Source organism: Suncus etruscus, chromosome 10 (genome assembly GCF_024139225.1).
Source record: "Suncus etruscus isolate mSunEtr1 chromosome 10, mSunEtr1.pri.cur, whole genome shotgun sequence".
Taxonomy (NCBI): Eukaryota; Metazoa; Chordata; class Mammalia; order Eulipotyphla; family Soricidae; genus Suncus; species Suncus etruscus.
The window spans coordinates 70,992,184-71,016,607 of record NC_064857.1 but is presented as its reverse complement, the minus strand read 5'-3'; the positions used below and the strand labels follow the sequence as shown (position 1 = coordinate 71,016,607).

Here is a 24,424-nt window from a genome sequence, read left to right as displayed (position 1 = left end):
AATATCATGGTTCTACTTGGCTGAGAATAACCAGGAAGAGGGACCCCAGGGTTTCCCTAGTTCCACTTGGGGCTTGCCCCAATTGTTAGGGCCTTGCCCACAATTGTTAGGTCACACCTACCCAAAAAAGGGTACCCAAAAGGTGTTCCCCCAATTTCCTCTTTCATTTTCATCTACCCCTTTGATATGTGAAAATTCATTGGATCTCATTCTATCCTCCCCCACCTGGTTGAATTTGTACTGGAAGAATACAGAAAGGCCATTCTGGCTTGGTGAGCAGAGAGATCACAAGGAAAGAAGCCACTGACTCCATGACTGTCTCCTGACTGGTTTGATATATTAATTCTTCATAGCTATCCTTTGTTAGACACATCTGCCTGTAGTTGAACATACAGTGTATGGGTGATTTTATGGCAAATAGATCACTTTTTTGTGGGGAGGCACATCCGGTGGAGTAAGCTCAGGGCTTACTTCTGGCTCTGAACTGAAAAATCACTCCTAGAGAGCTTGGAATACCGAAGATTGAATTTGGGTCAGCCACAGGCAAGACAAGCTCCTTCCCCACTGTGCTATCTCTCAGACCCCAGATCCAAATTTTAAGCTGACTCCCAGGCTGGTGGCTCTTTAGAGTAACCATAGATCCTTGTGCAAAACCATCATACCACATGAAGTTGAAGGCGGTGCCCACAGCACCCCCCACCATCTTTCGTTTATGTAGAATGATGTCCACACTACCTGGAAAGCCTTGCTGGCAATCTGATGCACAGTCCTGGACTCGTAGTAATAAAGAATTTACAGGAACCAAAGGAAATAGTGCCCTTGGCGACACACCTCACCCCTCATCAGGCAGGCACGGGGGAGACACAGGCATTTTATAGGAGACATCTGGGTGCCCAAATGCTGTCCTGGGCATTGTGCTCTGCCAGAGCCCAAAGGTGTGACATTCTCACATGGGTCATTGTGCAAGCCAAGCCTTTAAATTACCTGGATTTCCTTTTGATCTCCTGGCTTCCTCCTATGTGTACTCAGCCTCCAGCACCCTGGTCTGGCTCGGCAGAAAACACCCAGGTGACCTGTCCCACTCTGGCTGAGAGCACACTGATGTGGATGTGTGTGGCACAGGTAAGGGTGCTGGAGTGTGGCTGTATGGGAGTGTGTGTGTGAGAAATATGAGTCAGCCCTCCAGTGGGGGGAGCAGTTGGTGGGCAGTGGCTGAGCAGGTGATGGATGGGCCCATCTCTGCTCCCCAGGTTCCTATTTCTCATGTCCTAGACCCCTCTGAACCTCAGACTGAGCTGCAGACTGAGTGCAAACTGTCCAGCACTCCTCATCAGACCAGCCCTTCCTGTCTTCCAAGACACACTCGTTCTTTTCTTCTCTTAATTAATACATTAAAATAAATTTTGGGGGGCTATAGCTGTTAGCACTCAGGGTTTACTCCTGGCTTTACACTCAAAATTACTCCTAAAAAACTTGGGGAACCATGTGGGATGCTGGGGATGGAACCTGGGTTGATCACATGCAAGGCAAAGGCCATATCACTGTGCTATTGCTCTGGCCCCATATCAATACATTTTAAACACTGCTCAGGGAGTGCTAGGACTTTACCTGGAGGCTCTCAATGGGCCATATAATGTTGGGGATCAATCGCTTGTACTTATGCATTCAAGGCTTCTTCCAGACTCTGAGCCCTGCCCCGCAAGGGACTCTGAAAATCATTCTACAAAATTCAGCTTGGTGGAAGAGTGTTGTATTAATATAAAATATAAAGTCCTAGGGCTGGAGCAATAGCACAATGGTAGGGCATTTGCCTTGCATGCCACTGACCCAGGACAGACCTGGGTTCAATCCTGGGTGTCCCATATGGTTCCCTAAGCCAGGAGGGATTTCTGAGTGCATAGCCAGGAGTAACCCCTGAGTATCACCAGGTGTAGCCCCCCCAAAAAACATACATAAGGTCCTAGGTTGGGATGAGGCCTTTCTCGGCACTGCATGGTACTTATAGCCCCTTTGGCCAGCATGCCTGAAGATGCAGGATAATGGTGTAGAAATAATCACAAGAGGGGCCAGAGAGATAGCATGGAGGTAGGGTGTTCGCCTTGCATGCAGAAGGACAGTGGTTCAAATCCCAGCATCCCATATGGTCTCTTGAGCCTGCCAGGAGCGATTTCTGAGCATAGAGCCAGCAGTAACCCCTGAGCACTGCTGGGTGTGACCCAAAAATAAAAAAAAAAAAAAAAAAGAAAAAAGAAAAAGAAAAAGAAATAATCACAAGCAATCAGTCAGAGTTTCATTGGAGTCAGCTCAGTTTATTCCATGGCCCTATCTGCCATATGCAGACTTTCCGCCATGTCTTCTTAACTCATCTTTTTTTATTTATTTTTTTATTTATTTATTTATTTATTTATTTATTTATTTATTTATTTATTTATTTATTTATTTTGGTTTTTGGGCCACACCCTGTGACGCTCAGGGGTTACTCCTGGCTATGCACTCAGAAGTTGCTCCTGGCTTCTTGGGGGACCATATGGGACGCCGGGGGATCGAACCGAGGTCCGTCCTAGCTAGCGCAGGCAAGGCAGACACCTTAACTCCAGCGCCACCGCCCGGCCCCATCTTTTTTTTTTATTTTTAATTTTTTTGTTTTTTGGGCCACACCCGGCAGTGCTCAGGAGTTACTCCTGGATGTCTGCTCAGAAATAGCTCCTGGCAGTCACGGGGGACCATATGGGACACCGCGATTTGAACCAACCACCTTTGGTCCTGGATCGGCTGCTTGCAAGGCAAACGCTGCTGTGCTATCTCTCCGGGCCCCTTAACTCATCTCTTTCTCTCAGGAGCTCTCTCTTTCTGTTTCCTACCTGCTGATCTCCATGGTTCCTTCCTCATTTTTTCTCTCTCCCCTTCCCCCTAGGCAACACCTTTATTCCAAACCTCAGACCCCTTCCAGGGGGGGGTGGGTCTGACCATCCAGGTGTTATGAACATATGATATTGGGAGAAGGGTAACAGGAGAGAACACTCATATGATACAAGTGACCTAAATTCTTTATAATCATAAGAGACAAATATTTCATATCCCCTGATATGGCCATTGGGGGAAGCAGTCAGGGTAGTTCCCAGAAAGTACCACCTGTGAGGAAGACAGGGCACAGTGATACCACAGGAATCCCATCCTAGTGACAGATGAATATTATTTGCTGGGGCTGAGATTGGTGAGGGTATTGGACCACACCCAGCAGTGCTTAATGGCTTTGAGCTCAGCAGCACCCACCTTGTGATGTACAGGGTCCCATATGCCTAACCTGGTGGTGGACCAGGGTCAGCTGCATGCAAGGCCAATGCTTTAACCCTTGTACTATCTCTTGGACCTAGCCAGATGATTTCAGTGGTTCTGTTGAATTCTCTGGCTCTGTTGTGTGTCCACACCCTCTGTACTAGGAAAGACTGAAGAACTGGCCCATTGAATGATCAAAGAGCACCATGTGGCTGAGTATTTACCAATGAAATACAAGCAGTGCAAAACACTTATCAGAGAGCATTTGTGTCTCTGCTTACTCTGCTGCCAGCTGCAGCTGAGGCCTGCAGACAGGAGTATAGTGGCAGTGCTTGGCTGCTCATCCTGGAACCTCTGTCACTTGCCCAGGAGATAAAAAGCTGGCACCAGGGGTTAAATCGTGAAGTCTGGGGTTTAGCTGAGCTTGAAAGAGGGTTTTTCTATTATCTATTAGAAAACACACCCTCCTCAACTGTAAAATCAACCCCCCCCTTGTGAAATCACTCCACAGACGTACATCTAATCCCAGGTGAATGGGATGATGATGGATAGCTGCAAAGAATTAATAAACCAAGCTAGTCAGGAGAGATTCATGGAGTCAGTGGCTTCTCACCTCATCAGCTCCCTGTGCACCAAACCAGACTGAGCTTTCTTTATTTTCCCAGTACAAATTCCACCAGGACAGGGAGGGTAGAGTGAGAGACAAAAGTACCTATCCAGATATACTTTTACACATCAAAGGGAAAGTTTTAAAGGAAAGAGGAAATTGGGGGAGTTACTTTGTTCTGGGTTACTAGCTGAATGTCAGGCTATAGCTGAGAGATTGGGGGGTGGAGAGATAGCATGGAGGTAGGGTGTTTGCCTTGCATGCAGAAGAACGGTGATTCAAATCCCAGCATCCCATATGGTCCCCTGAGCCTGCTAGGAGTGATTTCTGAGCATAGAGTCAGGAGTAACCCCTAAGTGCTGCCAGGTGTGGCCCAGAAACCAAACCAAAGGAAGACAAAAATAGCTGGGTGTCATCTTACTTTCAACCACCCTATGTGTTCCCTCCTTCTGCAACCTTAAGGCCTCATGCACTGGGGGTAAAGAGATGGAACAGCAGATAGGAAGCTTGCCTTGAATGCAGCTGACCCAGGGACAACCCCAGGAATCTCTTTTTCTCTCTTTTTCTCTTTCTCTCTTTCTCTTTCTTTCTTTCTTTCTCTTTTTCTTTCTTTCTTTCTTTCTTTCTTTCTTTCTTTCTTTCTTTCTTTCTTTCTTTCTTTCTTTCTTTCTTTCTTTCTTTCTTTCTTTCTTTCTTTCTTTCTTCCTTCCTTCCTTCCTTCCTTCCTTCCTTCCTTCCTTCCTTCCTTCCTTCCTTCCTTCCTTCCTTCCTTTCTTCCTTCCTTTCCTCTCTCTCCCTCTGTCCCTCCCTCTCTCCCTCCTTCCTTCATTCCTTTCTCTTCTTTTTTTGGTTTTTAGGTCACACCCGGCAGCACTTAGGGGATACTCCTGGCTCTGTGCTCAGAAATCTCTCCTGGGAGGCAAGGGGGACCACATGGGATGCTGGGATTCGAACTACCGTCTGTCCTGGATTGGCTGCATGCAAAGCAAATGCCCTACCGTTGTGCTATCTGTGCAGCCCACCAGCAGTCATTTCTGAGCGCAGAGCCAGGAGTGATCCCTGAGCCCAGAGCCAGGAGCGATCCGGACACTGCCAGGAGTCACCCCTGAGCAAAGAGCTAGCAGTGATCGCTGAGCACAGACCATGTGAAGAATGACATCAATGTATGAATCAGGAGATACAGCCAGAGAAAATGGGGCTATTTCAGCTTCATCAGTTGTGCCCAGAGTGGTATACCAACCCCCCTCCTCCGACAAACGCATCCTGCATGGAGCTGAGCATGCGTGGAAGAAAGTTGCCGGCCTTAGAGAGCTGGGGTGAGCGTTGTGGTGCTGGCTGGACTCTCTCTGTTAGACTCACCAGGGGCTGGAAAGCAGTTCTCTGATGGCTTAGTGAATCCCTATAAAGGGAAACTGTCATTGCTCCGGACAGTTCACGGTTCATTTCCTGATCCAGCCTTCTCCCCCTGCCCCTACAACTTCAACAGGGGGTCCCTAAACACCTGGATGGGCCAGAAGAAGGATAAACACAAGAGATCACTCATATATGACGTTAAGAATAACTGGATGAGGGAATGCAGTGGTTAGAGGGGGGTAGCCAGAGCATCCTTGGCCCCAGATGATGGGAAGAGAAGAAAGAAATGGAGAGGAGGGAGAGGGAGAAAGATGGACGGGAAGTTACAGAGGCAGTGGTCCAGGGGACTCGGGTCCTTCCACGTTGTTAAGGACGACAGAGCTAAAATACCAAACCACGGAGTAAAAACACGGGAATCGTGAGACCCAAACTTCAGCAGCAGAACTGGCAGGCTTGCAGACTGGCAAGGCTGGGGATGGGGTGGGGAGTGGGTATGGGTTTGAGAAGGAACCTGGGGACATTGGTGGAGGGACTTTGACTCTGGTGATGGGATCCGCGAAGGAACATTGAATGCCTGAAAGTCAGCTATGAATAACTTTGCAATTCGCGTGCTTTAAGAAAAATGTTTATTTTTTTAAAGAATAAATCTCTAGCAATCATAAGCACGCACACACACACACACTCACACACACACACACACACACACACACACAACCTAGCAAGGGGGGTGGTCAACAATTGGAATACAGGGTCTAGAGGTTTATGGACCTGCCCTGAAAAAATGGGGCGCTCTGTACAAACCCCATCATCCTGGCGTCCACCCAGCTCTACACCCCGCGCATGAGATGTAGCAGAAAACGTCGAGGCTGGGGGGAAATAATCCACGTAGGGAGACGCAGACGGGCCTGGGAGGGCCGCGGGGGCGCAGATACACTCATCCTTGTCATCCCTGGGTCGGAAGATAAATGACTTTCGGGGACCGCTTGTCCCAGAACCACAGCTCGTTCGGGGGAGACGTCAGCGCGCGCTGGTCCGGGCTGGAGAGCCCCCGGCCCCCCTCCGGGGCTGCTTATAAAGTCGGGGCAGCAGAGGCGCGGGCGGCAGAGGCGCGGGCGGCCGCGGCGTCTGCAGGTGGGTCCGGCCCGGCTGTCCAGCGCCCGCCCGCCCCGCGCCCCCCGTGCCATGCGCGCCCCGGAGCTCCCGCTGGTGCTGCTGGCGCTGCTGCTAGGCCAGGCGCCCCGGGGGCCCGCCGCCCCAGTGCCCGGTCCCGGGGGCCCCGCCTTGACCAAGATGTACCCGCGCGGCAACCACTGGGCGGTGGGTAAGTGCCCTGCGCGCCGGCTGCCAGCCCCAGGGGTGGGGGACCCGGCTCCCCGCTTCCCCGCGTTTCTGGAGCCCGACTGGGAGAGGGCGGGCGGCTTCGCTCCCATCCTTCTACCCCAGATCTGCCCGGTCTTCCAAACTCCGCTTTCCCACCCTTTCTACCCTCTTTTCCACGATCCGAGGGTCCCTCGTCTGTCTTTTCGCTCCTCTCCAAGGCCAGCGCGGCTCTCACCAAGGAACCCGCTTCCCTCCTACCTTAACCCCCCTGGACTCCTCCTCCCCACCCTATGGCAAACCTGTCTGGTTACTCCAGGACAGCTTTGGTGCCACTTTTCTTTCCTCCCTGATGAGAGCAAATCCCCCAGCGCCCCGCGAAGCCACAGGTGTTGGAAAGCTTCGCCCGCGGGAGCCTTCGGAACCTGCCTGTCAGGGCTGCCCGAAGGCTTGCTTTCAGTCCTTCAGAGACCCTTTGCAGAGATTCTCTCCTCTTCAGCCCCCAGCCACCCCTCTCCCCAAGTCTCATCCAGCCCATTTGGCGCCCCAAGAATTGCGCTCACCCCCAAACAGATTCTTCCACTCTGTCTCCTCTTCCCCCTCCTTTCTCTAGCATTGCCCCTGCCCCCACAATACTGCCCTTGCTTACTCCCTCCCAGCGGGTTTCTGAGTTGGGTGCCCCAGACCCAGGTGCGCAGAGGAGAGGTGGGAGGGCACCAAGGGTTCCACAGCTGAGCAGAGGGTGGGGGCGCCCCACCCCCAGTCTCTCCGCCTGGGGAGCTTGGTCAAGACAAAGCGTCCAGCTTCCTCCTTGACCTCCCCCAGCCAGGGACACACGCCCAACATCCATTGATGGTCCGTCCCTACAGAGCAATCAAGCCGGGTTGTGTGCGATTTTTCTTAGTCATGGAGTGGGGGAGGCTTTCAAGGTGGGGGGCAGTTCACCAGCAACCCAGCCCCAGATTTCAGGAGCTGGAGAAGGGAAAGCCAGTGTCCAGTGTCCATGCTGCCCCCCCTGCCAGGGCAGGACCTCCAGGGGCACAACCTCTTTTTGTCTAAAGGGTTCTAAAAAGGTTCTTAAAAGGCATCTGCGGGGTGGCCAGTTGCAAGCCTGAAAGAGGCCCTGAGTGTGAGCTTCAAAGCCAGAGCCTTGCAGTTCCCACACCAGCCCATCCCCAAGCCCTGGGCACATCTGTCCCCAGATGCTTAGCGGGTAGCTTTTGATCGCCTTTCCTGGCCGGCATGGGCATCCGTGGTCCCAAAGCTCACTGAGCAGCAGCAGCTTCAAAGTTTCTTTGCTCTTCTTGGCTCAAGACAAGCTGTGTTTGGTCTTGGCTGTGTTTTGCCTTGGCTCAAGCTCGGCTTGAGGCAAGCTCTGTGTTCCCTTGTCACCCCCAAAACTGCAGAGCTGGTGGAGAGGCAGGGCCAGAGAAGGGAGGAGCAGAGAACCACTTGCAGGTCTACTAAGACCCTAATGAGGGGCCAGAGCCATAGTAGAGCAGGGAGGATGCTTAACTTGCAGGCTGCCTAGGGACCTGGGTTTGATCTCCTGCATTCTGCTGGGTGTGTGCTCCTCTAAAAAGACATGAATGGATGAGAAGAGAAAATAAAAGTCTTCTCTGGGCAGGATTCACCCTCTGAGAACTGGAAAAGTCTGTCCCCACTCCCGGCCCCTCCCGCTCCCTGCAGGGCACTCACCAAAGTCAGGCAGTGAAGCTCATTTCCCTCAAACTGGGGCGACCCTCAAGGACCCTGTTAGGGCTCACTTGCAGGTTTGTTCTCAGAGAGTTGCTTTTTTCTGCTGAGAGGAGCTTGGTCACCGGAAACAAGTGAAATGATGGGAAGCAGAACAGATCCTGATCTGGCTGGTGTTAAATGTTTTCTTTGTGCCATGAATAGGTACCAACATGGGGAACCATTTCCTGGCTCCTTCCCCAACCCACCCAACTCTCCTGGCTGAGGTTCCCTGGCGTGAGGCAGTTACATTCTGAAAACTGGAATTTGGAAATGTGGGTGGAAGCTGTGAATGTGAGGCTGCGTCCAGAAACCTCGGAGCGTCGTTCCTGAAAAATAACTCTTCCAGAAACAGCCCTCAGCACTTGCGAGTTGAATGAAATGTTTCTCAAATTGGGGGTCATCTTCAAGTTTTGGATTCAAGAATAACCATTCTCTCCAACCCGCTAGTGGTTGAGCTTAGTAAGGAATGACAAAGGCACGAGTTGTCGTTTTCCCCTTTCGGCAAGCTTTTATTTTATTTTATTTTTTCAAGCGACTGTCTTTAATCTCTGTGGAGATCTTCAGCGTTGTGATAAGCGCTCATAACGAATGAGGGTGGGAGAAGGAGAAGGGGTGGGCCTAGCATCTGTGTTGCCATGGAGACATGATTTGAAGTAGCCAGCTCTAAAGTGAAACAGGATGGAGGGGCCTGTATGCTTTTCTGGGGTGTTAGGGATAAATGTTCCCTCTTTTGTGAGGGGCTATACTCAGTCATGCTCAGGGGTTACTCCTGGCTCTATGCTCAGGGGACCTTATGGGATGCCAGAGATTGAACCCCAAGTGGGCTGTGTGCAAGGCAAGCTCCCTACCCACTGTGGTATCTCTCTGGCCCCAAGGATGAGATTCCTTCTTTAACAACCCTTAAAATCTAAGAGTGGGAGATGGTACCCCACATACTTTGCAAATGTGCCAACACTGTCTTTTTATACAACTTCGCTAAAATCTACCTTGAGACACCACCACATGGTGCTTTTCCTATTGTATTGTAGGAAAGGCTCACAGCTACTCTGGCAATTATACAGCAGTTGTTCCTAAAAGCTTTCTTTTTTTTTTTTTTTTTTTGGTTTTTGGGCCACACCTGGCGGTGCTCAGGGGTTACTCCTGGCTGTCTGCTCAGAAATAGCTCCTGGCAGGCACGGGGGACCATATGGGACACTGGGATTCGAACCAACCACCTTTGGTCCTGGATCGGCTGCTTGCAAGGCAAACACCGCTGTGCTATCTCTCCGGGCCCCCTAAAAGCTTTCTTATTACCACTTCTGCTTCCTTAGCAGTAACATCCTTGTCATTGCCAGCACCTTAACTAGCTGACAGGCAATTCGTGAGGCAGGAGTGACTGAGGTTTTTACTGGGAGCAATAGGCTCGATCCACTCCTACTTGTCAATTATCCTGATTTCATTTCCTTCATATAAAGCCCAAAATTTCACTTCTTCCTGGGGAGTTGTGCAAGACAATTATACATCCCTCAACTTTGAGACCAAATGCAATGTTATTTAGTGGATATCAGAGTGCCTTATTGACCAAACAGATAAGGAAAGAGTTTTTCACAAGGATCCCCAAGTGGGCCCCCAAAGAACCTGGACATTGTGAAGCAAAAGCTCACATGGTAATAGCAGTGGAACATTTTACGATTTTCTAATAACTCAGGATTCACTTTTTTGTTGTTTTTGTTTTGGGACCACATCTTCAGGGGTTACTCCTAACTCTGTACTTAGGACTTATTCCCGGTAGTGCTTGTGGGACCATATTTAGTGCTCAGGATTGAACCTACTTCCACTTCATGCAAGGTGCATGCTCTACCTATTGTACTATTTTTCTGGTCTCAGGATTCATTTTTTCTGAATTGCATAATGTCACAGTTTACTGATCTGTGACCCAGAGTCCTTTCAGATGACTTAGAAAGCCTTAGGAAGATCTCATTTGTCTTTTGTTTTGTTTTGTTTTGAGCCACACCCAGTGACACTCAGGGGTTACTCCTGGCTATGCACTCAGAAATCGCTCCTGGCTTGGGACCATATGGGACACCGGGGGATTGAACCTTGCTTAGTCCTGGGTCAGCTGCATGCAAGGCAAACGCCCTACCACTGCCCCAGACCTCATTTGTCTTTATCTCCAAACCCCAGAGTCATTTCTGCCCCATATTCTCAGGAAGGTTCAGGACACTTCATCGTGTTATAATAGTCTGGACTGTAAACTGGTTTTCTTCCTAGAATCTTTACTCCCAAGTGTCTGATCTTTGTCAAGTCTCATTATCATCAAACCCTGATGACAGGATGGATCAAACACAGCCATCTGCACAGAGATATATTACCCCAGTCAATCATAATACACACACTAGCAGTCAGGCCCAGAGACAGATTTGCTGTCTCACAGAGGGGTGGGAAGGGGCTTAATTCCCAGGTAAGTGAATGGGCTTGTCAAATATCATTGCCATGATATTTGCCTTAAACGTGCTTCTGATGCCAGGCAGACAGAACCACAAAGAGCTCTTGTTGCTTGTGTGTGAGCTGGAAATCAAACCCAGTATAGTTTTGCCACTATCAGAAATGTAAAAGCAATGAAATCCAATTACAGAGAAAATGGGAAAAAATCAGTTGAAGGAAAGAAATAAGAGAACATGAGCAAATTTAAACTGTGGCTGAAAGTGTTGAGTTCCTGCAGACCTGAGTCCGAGCCCCACCTCCAATTCTCCCCCTACTTCCTGTCCTGGTCATCCCCACCAGCAGAACCCTTGGGATGTCTCTGTTTTCAATGGTCTGGATCTCAGTGCTGCTGCACTCATGGATTTTAAACAGTCACTACACCTGCCTGCAGCTGCTGACAGATGTTTTTACTGCTCATTTTTGGAGAGAATTCAAGGGAGAATTCTGCCTTTCTGTGATTGAGACAATTAGTCAGAACTTGTGTCTAGCTTGCTTAACAAACCGTAGCTTCTGGGTAATATTTCTTAGCTCCAATCTCAGCTAAGAATCCAGAGCAAGTTTAAAGAAAATAAAATCCCTTCGATGTGTTGACATTAGAGGTATGAGGAAAGCAATACCTTTCTATTTTTTTTTTTTAAATCACTCCAACTTTTAGTTCCAGGAGCACTTCAAAATTGATTGGGAAGGCTGATTGAATTCCTCCACTCATTTGGGGATAGAATTCAGTGCCTTGTCACCAGTGATCAAATTTTAGCTGGAAAAAGTACCTTGGATTCCATCTAATCCAACTTACTCATTTTATAGCAGGTAAAGTGAAAACCAGGTAGAGGTTGGCCCAGCCTAAGTAGTTCAGGTGCTAGAACCAGAAGTCTGGGCATCTGAGTTGCAGATAGAATTTTGCTCCATTCCACTCACCTTTGGAGAAAGGAGCAGGGTAGGGCCTTGTGGCATTTCTGCAGGAGCTATCAGCCTTCCACTCCAGCTGTATTCCTGGCAACCCAGAGCACCGAACTCTGCAGGGTGCTTCTCTGTCGACTCACTCCCCAGGGTGAAAGGTTTTGTGTGTGTTTCTTTACAGGACACTTAATGGGGAAGAAGAGCACAGGTGAGCTTCCAGATATTTCTGAGTGGGGAATTCCAAAGGAGCAGCAAGAAATTTGGGAGTACCTGGCGTGGGAAGCATCAGCAAGAAATTTGCTAAGCTTCTTGAAAGCCCAGGAGACCAGAGGTCATCATCGGTCACCTCAGCCAGAGCCTCTGAGCAGCCACCAGGCTACTCCCTGGGATGTGGAGGAGCAAGGCAGCTTTCAGGGGGTAAGTGAGCAACCTAAAGGGAGGATGCATGTTCTGGGAAGGGGGTGAGAACTGGAGGGTGGGGTTTTCTAGGGGGGAAAGTAGGATGTTTGAGCAGGCAAGGAAAGAGTAGGGGGATGTGAATCCACCCTAGGGAGCAAGTAGACCAAGTTGTGTTTCCTTGCTGTGGTCTAGCGGTTTCCTCTATGCACATCAGGGGCTGTGGGTTCCAGATACCTGCTCAGGGACAGTACTAGCTAGTGTTTATCACACACAGTATTTGGACAGATTCAACTATATTCTCAACTTGTCATGCTCCAGCAAAATATTTTCTTTTAATTTTAATTTTTATTTATTTATTTTTCCAGCAGAATATTTTGGTTGTGAAGCCATGGATTACATGAGAACAGCCCTATGGGTCAGCCCCCCGATTTGGAGGGGGCTCTATTTTACTTACTTATTTAGTTTTATTGATTTTGGTGCCATACCTGCTCAGGGTTTACTCCTGGCTTTGCATTCAGAAATCACTCCTGAAGGGCTGGAGAGATAGCACAGTAGTAGGGCATTTGTCTTGCACGTGGCTGATCCAAGATGGATCTGGGTTTGATTCCCGGCACCCTATATGGTCCTCCAAGCCTGCCAGGAGTGATTTCTGAACACAGAGCCAGGAGTAACCACTGAGCACTGTTGTAGCCCCAAAACAAAAACAAAAACAAAAAGACATTACTCCTTGCAGGATCAGGGGACCCTATGGAATACTGGGATCGAACCAAGATAGTCTGTGTGCAAAGCAAATGCCCTACCCACTGTGCTATCTAGTACTCTAGCCCCTTATTTATTTATTTATTTTTGTTTGTTTGGGGACCACATCTGGCGATGTTCAGGGCTCTGTGCTCATGGATCACTCCTAGCAGTACTAGTGGTGAGGGAGTGGGCATAAGTGGTCATGTAGGAGATTGGGTTAGCCAAGCTGAATGCAAAGCAAGTGTCTTAATCCCAGAACAATCTCTCCAGGCCTACACTGATTATTTATTTGTGTGTGTGTGTGGGGGGGGAGTATACCCAGGTCTGACTCCTTTGCTCTGAGATTATTAAGGTACTAGATGGGTTGAATACAGGTTGGCCATAGGCACATATAGCAAGATAGGCTATAGCAAATGCCTTTCCCACTGAGCTGTCTCTGCAGGATTTCCTCTCCTGCACTGCATTTTGAACAAACCCTGGGCACATTCTGTAGAAGTGCCGTCTTGTTTGTCAGCTTAGCTGTGGAAGAACACGGTGTCATATTTGTTCTGGGTTCACCTTGTTCAGGCCTCATTGCCAGGTTTCAAAACTTGGTGAGCGTGACTAAGCTTTTCTGACTCTCCCGAGCGTGGTTTTATGGTGGTTGGGGAGACACGATGATACCAAACGCTGGTGTGGTGGTACAGATACTACCCCATAAAACAGGCAGAGAAAATGAGCTTTTGAAGCAAGGGAAAGGGAAAAAAGGTGATTCTCGGAACTTGCAGAAGTGTCCAGATGAGGGGCCGGGCGGTGGCGCTAGAGGTAAGGTGCCTGCCTTGCCTGTGCTAGCCTTGGATGGACCGCAATTCGATTCTCCCAAGCCAGGAGCGACTTCTGAGCGCATAGCCAGGAGTAACCCCTGAGCGTCACCGGGTGTGCCCCCCCCCCAAAAAAAAGAAGTCCAGATGATGTATAACCAAGAGGGAAAACACCATTTGAGAAAGTGGCCAGCTCAAGAGCCAAATCATGGAGTATTTCGAGTGCCCTGCAGGTGAAGCAACTTCACCTTCATTTCCAAGGTTCAGGCCCAGAGTTATGTGAGGATGGAGATGCAGTTTTCTTTTCACTTTAGAGAGAGGTTCCATTCCTGGCACCCAATATGGTCCTCTGAGCACTGCCAGGAGTGATTCCTGAGCGCAGAGCCTGGAGTAACCTTTAAGCATTACTGGGTGTGACCACAAAATCAAAACTAAAACAAATAGTGCCTCATTTTATTTATTTTTGGGTTTTGGGTGGTGCTTGGGGCTTACTCCTGGCTCTGTGCTCCAAGATCACTTCTAGAAATGCACCCATTTGGGGGTGCTGGGGATCAAACTCAGGTCAGTTACATGCTAGGCAAATGCCCTACACACTATGACATCATATCATTCTGGCCTCAAGAGTGTCTCATTTTATAGGGAACATGCCCAACAGTGCTGAGGTAGGAGACCTGTCCCATTCCTGGTGGTATTTGGGTCCATCTGGCAGTTCTCAGGGGGCCATTAAGTGCTGGGGATCAAACTCAAGTCCTCCCAGCTGCTAGCTTTTGAGTCACATCCCAGCAGTAGGGCATTTGTCTTGCACGTGGCTGATCCAGGATGGATCTGGGTTTGATTCTCGGCACCCTATATGGTCCTCCAAGCCTGCCAGGAGTGATTTCTGAACACAGAGCCAGGAGTAACCACTGAGCACCGCTGTGGCCCCAAAACAAAAACAAAAAGACATTACTGCTTGCAGGCTCAGGGGACCCCATTGGATACTGGCCCTGTTGGTATCTCACTGGGGGATTCGGGGAAGGCAGGTTGATCCATACCTGGCAGTGCTCAGAGGACTATATAGGGTGCCAGGAACGGAATCTGGTTTAACTGTTTGCAAAGCAAAAGCAGCTTTATGCTTGACCCAAAGCTCTGGTTGTTTAGAGAGGGCACCTGGCAGTACTAAGGTGCTACTCCTGGCTCTGTGCTCAAGAATCACTCCTAGGGGCTGGAACAATGCACATGGCTGACTTAGGTTCGATCCTCAGCATCCCATATGGTCCTCTGAGCCTGCCAGAAGTATTCTAAGCTTAGTATAATCCCAGAGTTCTGGTGAGTGTGACCCCCCCAAACCAACGAATTGTCATGTGGGGTGATGAGAATCAAACCTGGGTTGACTGCATGCAAGGCAAGTGCTCTACACACTGTACTGTCACTCCAGCCCCCAGATTTGCTTCCTGAAGAAATGCTATTCAATGCTCAGTGTCCAAGGCAAGAAATAAACTTCCAGTAACACAGAGAATTCAGCTTCCTGAAGGAAAGGCCAAGAGACAGAAAGTCATCTCCAGGAAAGCCCAGATGGGCAGTGGAAGTCTCTGTCTAGGGCTGTTGGTCAGAAATAACCACTTACCTCACTTGGCCATGCACTGCCAGGATCAACAGCAGGAAATTTCAGAGGCAGAAGGACTTTTCCTAAAATCAAAAACTACTCACATATCTTCTTTCCAACTTCAATGGTCAGACTTCAAGTCCTGTTGTCAGCCCTCCCAGTGTTTTTGAAAAGCCTTCCTCCTTTATTTTAATGTCAAAGATCTATGTATAATTCAGAAAAAATTGGTGTAAATAGGCCAGAATCCAGTTCACTTTATTACTGCAAATCCAGCTCCCAGACTTAATTAGCAATTACAGTCAAGAAGTTTCCAGGTTAACCTTAAACTTTCTTTCAGCCATTCCCTTTCACAAAAGAAAATCAGTACAACTGTGATCTTCAGCTTCTGTAGTAGGAACCAGTGTTCTGGTCAGCTTCGGGGCCTAGTGGTCACCCCCAAAGTGTTGTGGAAGACTCTGAAGTGGAAAAGTTGATATTAGAATTCCTTTTTTTTTGTTGTTCTTGGGTCACACCTGGTAGTACTCAGGGGTTATGCCTGGCTTTGTGCTCAGAAATCACTCTTGGAAGGCTCGGGACCATATGGGATGTTGGGGATCGAAACCGGGTGGGTCACGTGCAAGGCAAACGCCCTACTTGCTGTGTTATCTATCATTGTGGCTCATGAACTCATTTTTATATCATTTTATTTATTTTTAATTCTTTAATATTATCTTTATTTAAACACCATGATTGCAAACATGATTGTAGTTGGGTTTCAGTCATTAAAAAAAAAACTCTTCACCAGTGCAACATTTCCACCACCAATGCCCCCCACCTCTCTCTTTCCACACCCCCTTGCCTGTAATCGAGACAGGCATTCTACTTCTCTCACTTATTAACATTGTCATGATAGTTGTATTGTAGTTTTTTCCATAACTGTCTTTGGGCATTATTACAATAATGTCTTTTATTTTTCTTAAAATCTATAGATGAGTGAAACTATTCTGCATCTGTCTCTCTCCCTCTGACTTATTTCACTCAACATAAAATTAACTCCTTTTTTAAAAAAGCTTTATACAGTGGTATTCAGGGGTTACTCCTGACTCTGCACTCAGGAATCACTCCTGGAGGTCTCCTGGGAACAATATGGAGTGCTGGAAATTGAACTTATGATGACCACATGCAAGGCTGCCATCTTACTCACTCTACAATCTGTCCAGCCCTTCCCTTTGCAATTTGGACCTAGTTTCTTATTTCCTAGAAGCTTTAAAAATGATTCTTCTATTATACTGAGTGAAATAAGTCAGAGGGAGAGAAATAGACATAGAACAGTCTCACTCATCTATGGGTTTTAAGAAAAATTAAGGACAGTATTGTAATAATGCCCAGAGACAATAGAGATGAGGGCTGGACAGACCAACTCACGATATGAAGCTCACCACAAAGAGTGGTGAATGCAGTTAGGGAAATAACTACACTGACAACTATCACAATAATGTCAATGAGTGAGAAAGTAGAAAGCCCATATCAAATACAGGCCGGGAAGGAGGAGGTGGATGATGGGTGGCATTGGTGATGGGAATGTTGCATTGGTGAAGCGGGGTATTCTTTTTATGACTGAAATCCAACTACAACCATGTCTGTAATCAAGGTGCTTAAATAAAGATATTAAAAAAATACAATGGCCATTCAACAACAACAAAAAGTGATTCTCTCTTATTTAGTGAATAAGGGAAAATAAAGACCCTAAGCATACATTCTAGAATGGCTCTGGAAAAAAGTAATTGCAACTCTGCCCTCACTTTCTAGGATTTGTTCATACAAAGCACTGTGGAGTACAGAACTCTCCCTTCATAGCTGAAATGCTCCAGAGGAGGTTTGAAATACCTACAAAACATCATGTGAGGAAGAGTAACAGTGTCAGGGCTAGAGAGACTGTCCAGGGGACATGTTGACTGATCTTGGGTCGATTCCTGGGACTCCATATAGTCCCCAGAGTACTGCCAGGAGTAATTTCTGATTACAGAGCCAGGAGTAAGTCCTGAGCAGGTGTGACCCCCAAAGCTAAAAATAAAAAAGAGTAACTGAAAATCCGATGGTCCTGAGTGAAGTTGGTTCTCACTTTATTTATTTATTTTTTTTTTGGGGGGGAGGAGTTGGTTCTCACTTTATTTTTTGGGGGGAAGGGGTCACACTTGGGAGTGCTCAGGGGTTACTCCTGGCTCTGTGTTCAGAAATTACTCCTGGAAGGCTCGGGGGACATAATGGGATACTGGGGATAAAACCTGGGTCAGCCATATGTAAGCCAAACACCCTACCCACTGTACTATCATTCTGGCTCCCCCCCCCCCTTTTTTGTCTTTTTTTTTGGTTCTTACTTTAAAAGCTGCTTCTTTCTATACCCCCAATCCAGTACCTAGCCTTGTCTTCCTGACACATTCACTCCTCCTTCTTTTCTTTTCCCCTTCTTCCTTTCCAGTCAGCCTGCTTATAGATTATCTTGAGCCCGTGGGGCTGCTTTTAGGAGTTCTTGCCACAGTTTATGAGTCAAAGCTTTTCTTGCAAGGGGAACTGTGGCATCTTCAAATGGGCCAGGCAGACTTTTTCCAGGAGAAAAACAGAGCTAATTGGTTTGCTTGGGAAACAGTGGGCTCTGACCTCATTAGCACCTGGTCAGAGCAGCTGAAGGCAGAACAGCAATGGCTGGTCTGAGACAATCAGGAATTCCTTGATTAGAAATAAATGACTGTTCTGGAACATAGAGAACATAGGGAAATTGGAATCACCAGATAATCAACTAAAGTGTGAAGTAGGTGTCCCCCACCCCCCCCACACACACACAAAAGGGAACAAAGATGCATTTGAGTGGCTGGAGAGATAATGTATGGATGAAGGCAGTTGCCTTGCATACAACTGACCCTGGTTTGTGTACAAGCACCCCATGCCCCATGTGGTCCTCCCAGCACTGCCAGGAGTGATATCTGAGTACAGAGTCAGGAGTAAGCCTGGAGCATCACTGGGGTATGACCACCCCAAAATCAGAATGGTTATTCTAAAGGATTGCTTTCTTTAATTTTAGTTAATTTGGTCTTGTTTTTTTGGGGGGCCACACCTATTCTTGATTGGTGCTCAGGCTTCACTCTTGGATCTGTGCTCAGAGATCCCTCCTGGCTGAGCTGGGTCAACCATATGGGGTGTCAGAAATGAACACAGGTCAGCTGTGAGTAAGGCAAGTGTCTCAGCTCCTTGCATTCTCTCCCATCCAGGAACCTACTTTTCTCACCAGCTGCGGTTTGTCAGGAAGGGACATTTCTATTAGGGTTGGCTCCACTCACTATGTTCCTATTGTGTCTTTAAGGGGGAAGATCTCCCTAAGGAGGAAGGAGCCCACACATAGAGGGACATGGACAGTGAACTCTGGATCCAAAGAAGCCAAATCAAGCCCCGAACAACTGCCCATCCCTCCGACCTCTTCTTCCTGATTCAACACCAACTGGATGTCCTTTGTGCAAAATACTCAATTATTCTTGGACCTTCCAATTTCTACTCAATTTATGACATTTGAGCAGCTGCTTCTGGCTTGCCCTTGTTTGCTGTGAATCGTTGTCTACAAGGTCTTCCAATGAAAACTATAGTCTAGGCAACTTGTCAAGTAGATGCCAGTCCCTGACCTGTTTAACCCATCACAATAAAGACTTAACCGTGATGCCCCAAGGGCAGGCAGTTCTTCTGTTTCTATGGCAAGGGACAGGATGGTATGGCAGAGATGAACCACAGAGGGACAAGGCCTGGGAAAAGAGGCTGGCTGCCTTATTAGCTCCTCTCTTTATTGAATCTCTATAGGATCCATAAGAGAGGCTTCTAGAAGCTATGTCTAGCTGGACATTACCATCTGATAGAGCCAGGCTGGAGAGAAGACTGGCCTTAGCCAGTACTTCAAGTCCTCACTTCTTCAGCCACTCCTTTTTGGTTTTGGACTACACCTGGTGGTGCTCAGGTGTTACTCCTCGCTCTGCACTCAGAAATCACTCCTGGCAGGCTTGGGGGACCATATGGGATGCCAGGGGTCGAACCCAGTTTGGTTACATGCAAGACAGACACCCTACCTTCTGTGCTATTGCTCTGGACCCTAGCCACTCCTTGATTAAGGCTCTGCTTAAGTTATCTCTGAATAACAGTAGTTTCATATTGTTTCACAATAGCTTCTTATGCTGAACACAATCATTCTCTTGTCCCAGATGAGGAAATAGGGCCACAAGGCTGGCCATGTGCAGACAACAGCGAGGTGGTCAATGACTTGAGGATCTAAACAACCAAGTCATTGGTTTTCTTTTTCATTTTTGTTTTGTTTTTCATTTATTTACACTTATTTAAAATGATATATATTATTTTAATGGAATTTAAAGTTTTAGATGAAATCATCATGGTTTACAAAGTTACTCATAGTGGAGTTTTAGATATACAGCGGTTTCAGCACCAATTCTCCTATTAGTGTCAACTTCCCTCCAGTGTTAATTTATTCTTAGAATTCAAACAGGGTTGAAGTAATAATATCTGTATTCAGTGATAGTATGCTGTACCCAGGTTCAATCCCGGGCATCCCATAGAGTCCCTTGAGCTCACCAGGAGTGATTCCTAAGTGCAGAGCCAGGAGTAAGCCCTGTGCACTACTGTGTATCGCCAAAAAACAAACAAAACCCCAAAATTTAATCACCATGAATTACAAAGTCACAAAATTATTAATGCTTGGACTTCCAGAGTACCATGTTTTAACATCAATAATCTCTTCACCAGTGTCCATTTCCTTCCATTTCCCTCCAGTCCCCAGCCTGACTATATGGCAGGCACTCTTCTTTTTCTTCTGTTTCTTTTAGCCACAGTGGTTTATAATACTCATAGGATAGATATCATGTGCATCTGTTTTTCTGAGGTCCGCATATCTGTTTGGTCTCTGGTCCATGCATCTTCATCTTCACAAAATAGTACCACATTTTCCAAATGTCCTTTGCAGGCTGGGAGAGTGAGTCCCCACAGCCTCAGCCATAGGCAGAGCCAATTCTAGAGTCACATTCCAGCTCCCAGAACGAGGCCTGGCAATTCGGGCACCCCTAGTCCCATGTGCAGCCCGACATTCCCTGCAGATTATCTAATTGTCTTGCCATAAGTGGAGATTTCCTCACTCTGACAATTATGTTCAGAATTGTAAAGACACTGATAGGGCCGGAGACATAGCATGGAGGTAGGGCATTTGCCTCGCATGCAGAAGGACAGTGGTTTGAATCCCAGCATCCCATATGGTCCCCTGAGCTTGCCACGAGCGGTTTCTGAGTGTAGAGCCAGGATTAATTCCTGAGCGCTGCCAGGTGTGATCCAAAAACCAAATATATATATATATATAATCAATAAAATAAAAAAATAAAAGAAGAGTAAAGACACTGAGATCACTCCTGTTTTCATGGTCTAAGAGTGACATGGAAGGGGACAGGTCTTCCTCATTTTGTAAAAAAAAAAAAGCCACATCCACCCAAGCACTGTGGGTATAGCTTAGGTGGTCCCTGACTCACAGGACCCAAGCAGTTCTGCATCCTCAGACCCTCATACTGAACCCCAGTTTGAAGGCGGAATAACATTGAGAGTGGATCCTGGGTTCCCTGAGCACTGGCTGGGAGACCCTCTCCTCACCAGATCACATCACTTACAAATTTCACAGAACTCTGTAACTGTTTTCCCCTGACCTCCACCTGCCTCTTCTTGGGTGGGGTCTACCTAGAGCTTGATCCTGAGTTGTGCCACCTAAATTCTGGCAGGCAGCTAATGACAAGAGTGTGTAAAGGATTTGCCCTTCCGGCCCCTCCTACAGATTAATGAAAGATCTTTCAAATGGGTAGACTGTCTCTGGGCACTCAGCAGGACAGAAAAACAGGGCTCCCAGAATAACCCATGCTTCTCAATCTCCTTTCTGACCCCAGCCTTTTTAACCTTATTTTTTTCTGCCACCATCTCCCTGGCCCATACATATTTGAACTGTTATCCCTCTAGTCTCATGTCTGTCACCCATTTATGAGATTTCTACCTGTGGCCTTTGAAATATTCAACAGAGAACAGCATGGGAAATGCTGATCCAGTCAGCTATGCTTTGGTTCTCTCTGGTGAGCAGATGCAATCCAGTGTGTTTTCACTAAAATAGGATTTTAATTTTACTCCTTGCATTTTTTTTGCTTGCTTGTTTGTTTCTGGGGCTATATCCAGTGGTGCTCTGGGGTTACTCCTGAATCTGCACTTAGAAATTACTCCTGGGAGACTCAGGGACCATATTGGATGCTGAGAATCAAACCTGGGTCGACTGCTTGCAAGGCAAATACTCTACCACTATGCTATCACTCCTACTCCTTATTTTACTCCTTGCATTCTTAGTGAGAGACACGAAGTCAGAAAAGCCTGCTTAAAACTCTGGAACCTTACAAGGCTCCTCTGTACCACGCCCAGGCTGAGATTGGTTCCCTCTACATGAGAGGAGTTTTTTCGACAACTAGCATTTTCTCCAATTCTTGCAGCTGCAGTCCTCACACAGATGTGTGTGTGTGTGTGTGTGTGTGTGTGTGTGTGTGCTCGCGCGCGTGTGCGTGCGCACTGGTTTTCACTGCCTATCTCTGGATACACTCTATTGCTGAAGTCAGAAAGAAACATTTTACGAGAGAGTAGTAGGCAGATGGGACCTGGCTTAAACTTGCATATCTAGAGAGTTCACATCCATGCCCCTCAGACCAAAACCCCTGGAACATTCTATAAAGTTGTCCAAATGGGCACTCCCTGCTCATGCACCATGTGGGCAGCACTGCTCAAGAAAATCCCTTCTGTCCCGGGTTTGCATATTACCTTTGAATGGCTGTGACTGGTGCAACCTAAATCACGAACTTGTATCCAGTCAAAAGGACTGCTGGGAAGCTTAGTTTTTAAGGCCCTACATTGGAACTAAAATTGTGGGGTGCAATCATGAAGAAGACAGGTATTCCAAAAACATGGTCAGTCTCTGCTAATTAATAATAGTCCCTTAAAAAGTGGGTTCTTTTTTACTCAAAAAGGGAACATCCCTACAACCACCACCACCTTCACTCTTTGATTCCTGCCCAGTTCTATTCTAGAGGAGAATTTATTCCCCAGCCTTGGATTCTGTGCAAGAAATTGGTGGCCGCCCTCTCCCACACAGGTGAAGAGATCACTCTGCAAAGGAGATAACAGAGAAATCTGGCCAAAGCCTGCTAATCAGGAGGAAGATGCAAAAGAGAAGAAAACAGTAATTGCTTTCAAATTTGTTCTTTTAAAGAGTCAGTCTTTTTTTATTTTCCTAAAAAAAAAAACCTTTGAGGCGGGTTGCTCCGGTCTTTACTTCCCATCTGAGGTTCTGCCACGCACTCAACAGGCATTTGCAGCCAGGGTGGTACCATTTCTAGCCCCCCGCTGCCCTCCTCTCAGTGCCAGCTGGGGCTTCTTGATCCTTGCTGAGCACTTCAGACTGGCTCTTCTGTGCAGGAAGCAATCTCAGGGAAATGTGGGGGTGTAGATGATCCAGTTCCTCAATCACAGGCTGCCTTAATTAACTCTGAAAGAGCTCTCTGAGGAAGGCGGCTGCAACTCAGTGCTGCATGCCTGAGACAGCAGATCCAGGGCCTCATGATACATGTGATCACAATCTGACAGTGTCTCCTCTCCCAATCAGCCTCCACTGTCTCCCAACTAGCCCCTTCTTATTTTTTTCTTAAATTTAATTTATTTAAAGACCATGTATCACATAGTTGACATAGTTAATCCTAATATATTTATTTCTGTTTAAGCAAAATTATTAAAAGAGAAAAACAAGAAATCAGGAAAAAAAGGAAGAGAAAAATAATAGTGACAAGAAAATTTGTGAAAATTATCTCTAGTGAGGTATTTACCGTATTTTCCAGCGTATAAGACGACCCTTCAACTCCTGAAAAACTTCCTAAAAGTCTTAAAAGTAAGTTACTTCTTAAAAGTAAGAAGGGGGCAGATCACTCGTCCGCAAAGCTGGAATAAGTTTCAGCATGCCGTATACCAGCATACAAAACGACTCCCGACTTTTAGGAAGTTTTTCATGGGTTGAAGGGTCATCTTTTTTTTTTTTTGTTTGTTTGTTTTTGGTTTTTGGGCCACACCCAGCGGTGCTCAGGGGTTACTCCTGGCTGTCTGCTCAGAAATAGCTCCTGGCAGGCATGGGGGACTATAGGGGACACCGGGATTCGAACCAACTACCTTTGGTCCTGGATCGGCTGCCTGCAAGGCAAACGCCGCTGTGCTATCTCTCCGGGCCCTGAAGGGTCATCTTATACGCCGAAAAATACGGGTAAGTCATCATGAGGATTAGTAAGCACTTGTGAGTTAATCCATTTTCTTACTTCATTTGTTTCTGAACTTTAGATAAATTTAAGATACACATTGGCATCTAAATTGGAGTGTTCCTATGGAAATTACAGTAAAAAAATGGAGTTGTCACCTTCCAATCATTATTGATATTATGGTCCTGTGGGGCATATTTTCAGCTCTCAGGGTTTTGGGAAATACAAGAAAGCAGGGTCGGGGGAAGGGTGCCAGCACTCACTCTGAAAAAAGTTCCTGGTGATATCAGCCCAAATACTGGCATACCTGGAGTTTTGGTCAGTTTGATGTGTTTGCAGAGAGCCATAGAGAAGTGACCAGCCATTGGCAAAGTGAAGATTGTGGGTGATGGGTGCAGCTGGCATATTTCAGCAGGGTGGAGGCCTGGCCCACCCTCTCTTCCCAAGATTGTCAGCTTTCAGTTGAATGGTCCTGTACCAAACATTTTTCACAGCTTGGTTTACATCTTTTTCAAGAATAGAGTGAATCTATGGAGCTGGTCGAGTGCAAACTTGGTGACTGCATCTGTGGACATAATTTTGGCTTCTAGTGCTTCCAGAAGTACAAGAAAGTGAGGGGAGGGTTGAGGAAGAAGGGTGCCTGCACTAACTCCAAAAAATATTCTAGCGTTATCAGCCCAAATACTAGCTGATCTGGAGTTCTGGTCAGATTGATTTTGCAAAGTTGTAGATGAGTGGTGAGGTAGAGTCACTGAAAAAGTGGCAATTATGGGTAATGGGTGTAGCAGACATGGCTTCGGCAGGGTGGAAATTTGGTATCCTGTCTCTCCTTGAGATGGCCAACTTTCAGTTGCATGGCTGTTGTACTCATAATTTTTCACAGCTTGTTTGCATCTCTTTTGAGAACAGAGTGAGT

The 24,424-nt window shown here is 47.2% G+C and overlaps 1 protein-coding gene across 1 annotated transcript; it reads left to right on the top strand.

The window, feature by feature from the left end:
- The first annotated feature begins 6,418 nt into the window (after positions 1-6,418).
- On the top strand, positions 6,419-12,115 carry LOC126020577 (gastrin-releasing peptide-like). Its single transcript, XM_049782065.1, has 2 exons — positions 6,419-6,557; positions 11,832-12,115. Exons 1-2 carry the CDS (start codon positions 6,419-6,421, stop codon positions 12,113-12,115), a joined length of 423 nt encoding a protein of 140 aa, XP_049638022.1.
- Positions 12,116-24,424: the final 12,309 nt, after the last annotated feature.

Excerpts from the sequence above, each read along its gene's own strand:
- LOC126020577 (XM_049782065.1), top strand. The coding sequence starts at position 6,419 with ATGCGCGCCCCGGAGCTCCCGCTGGTGCTGCTGGCGCTGCTGCTAGGC. Across the intron at positions 6,558-11,831 it reads CGGCAACCACTGGGCGGTGG|GACACTTAATGGGGAAGAAG; the intron begins GTAAGTGCCCTG and ends GTTTCTTTACAG.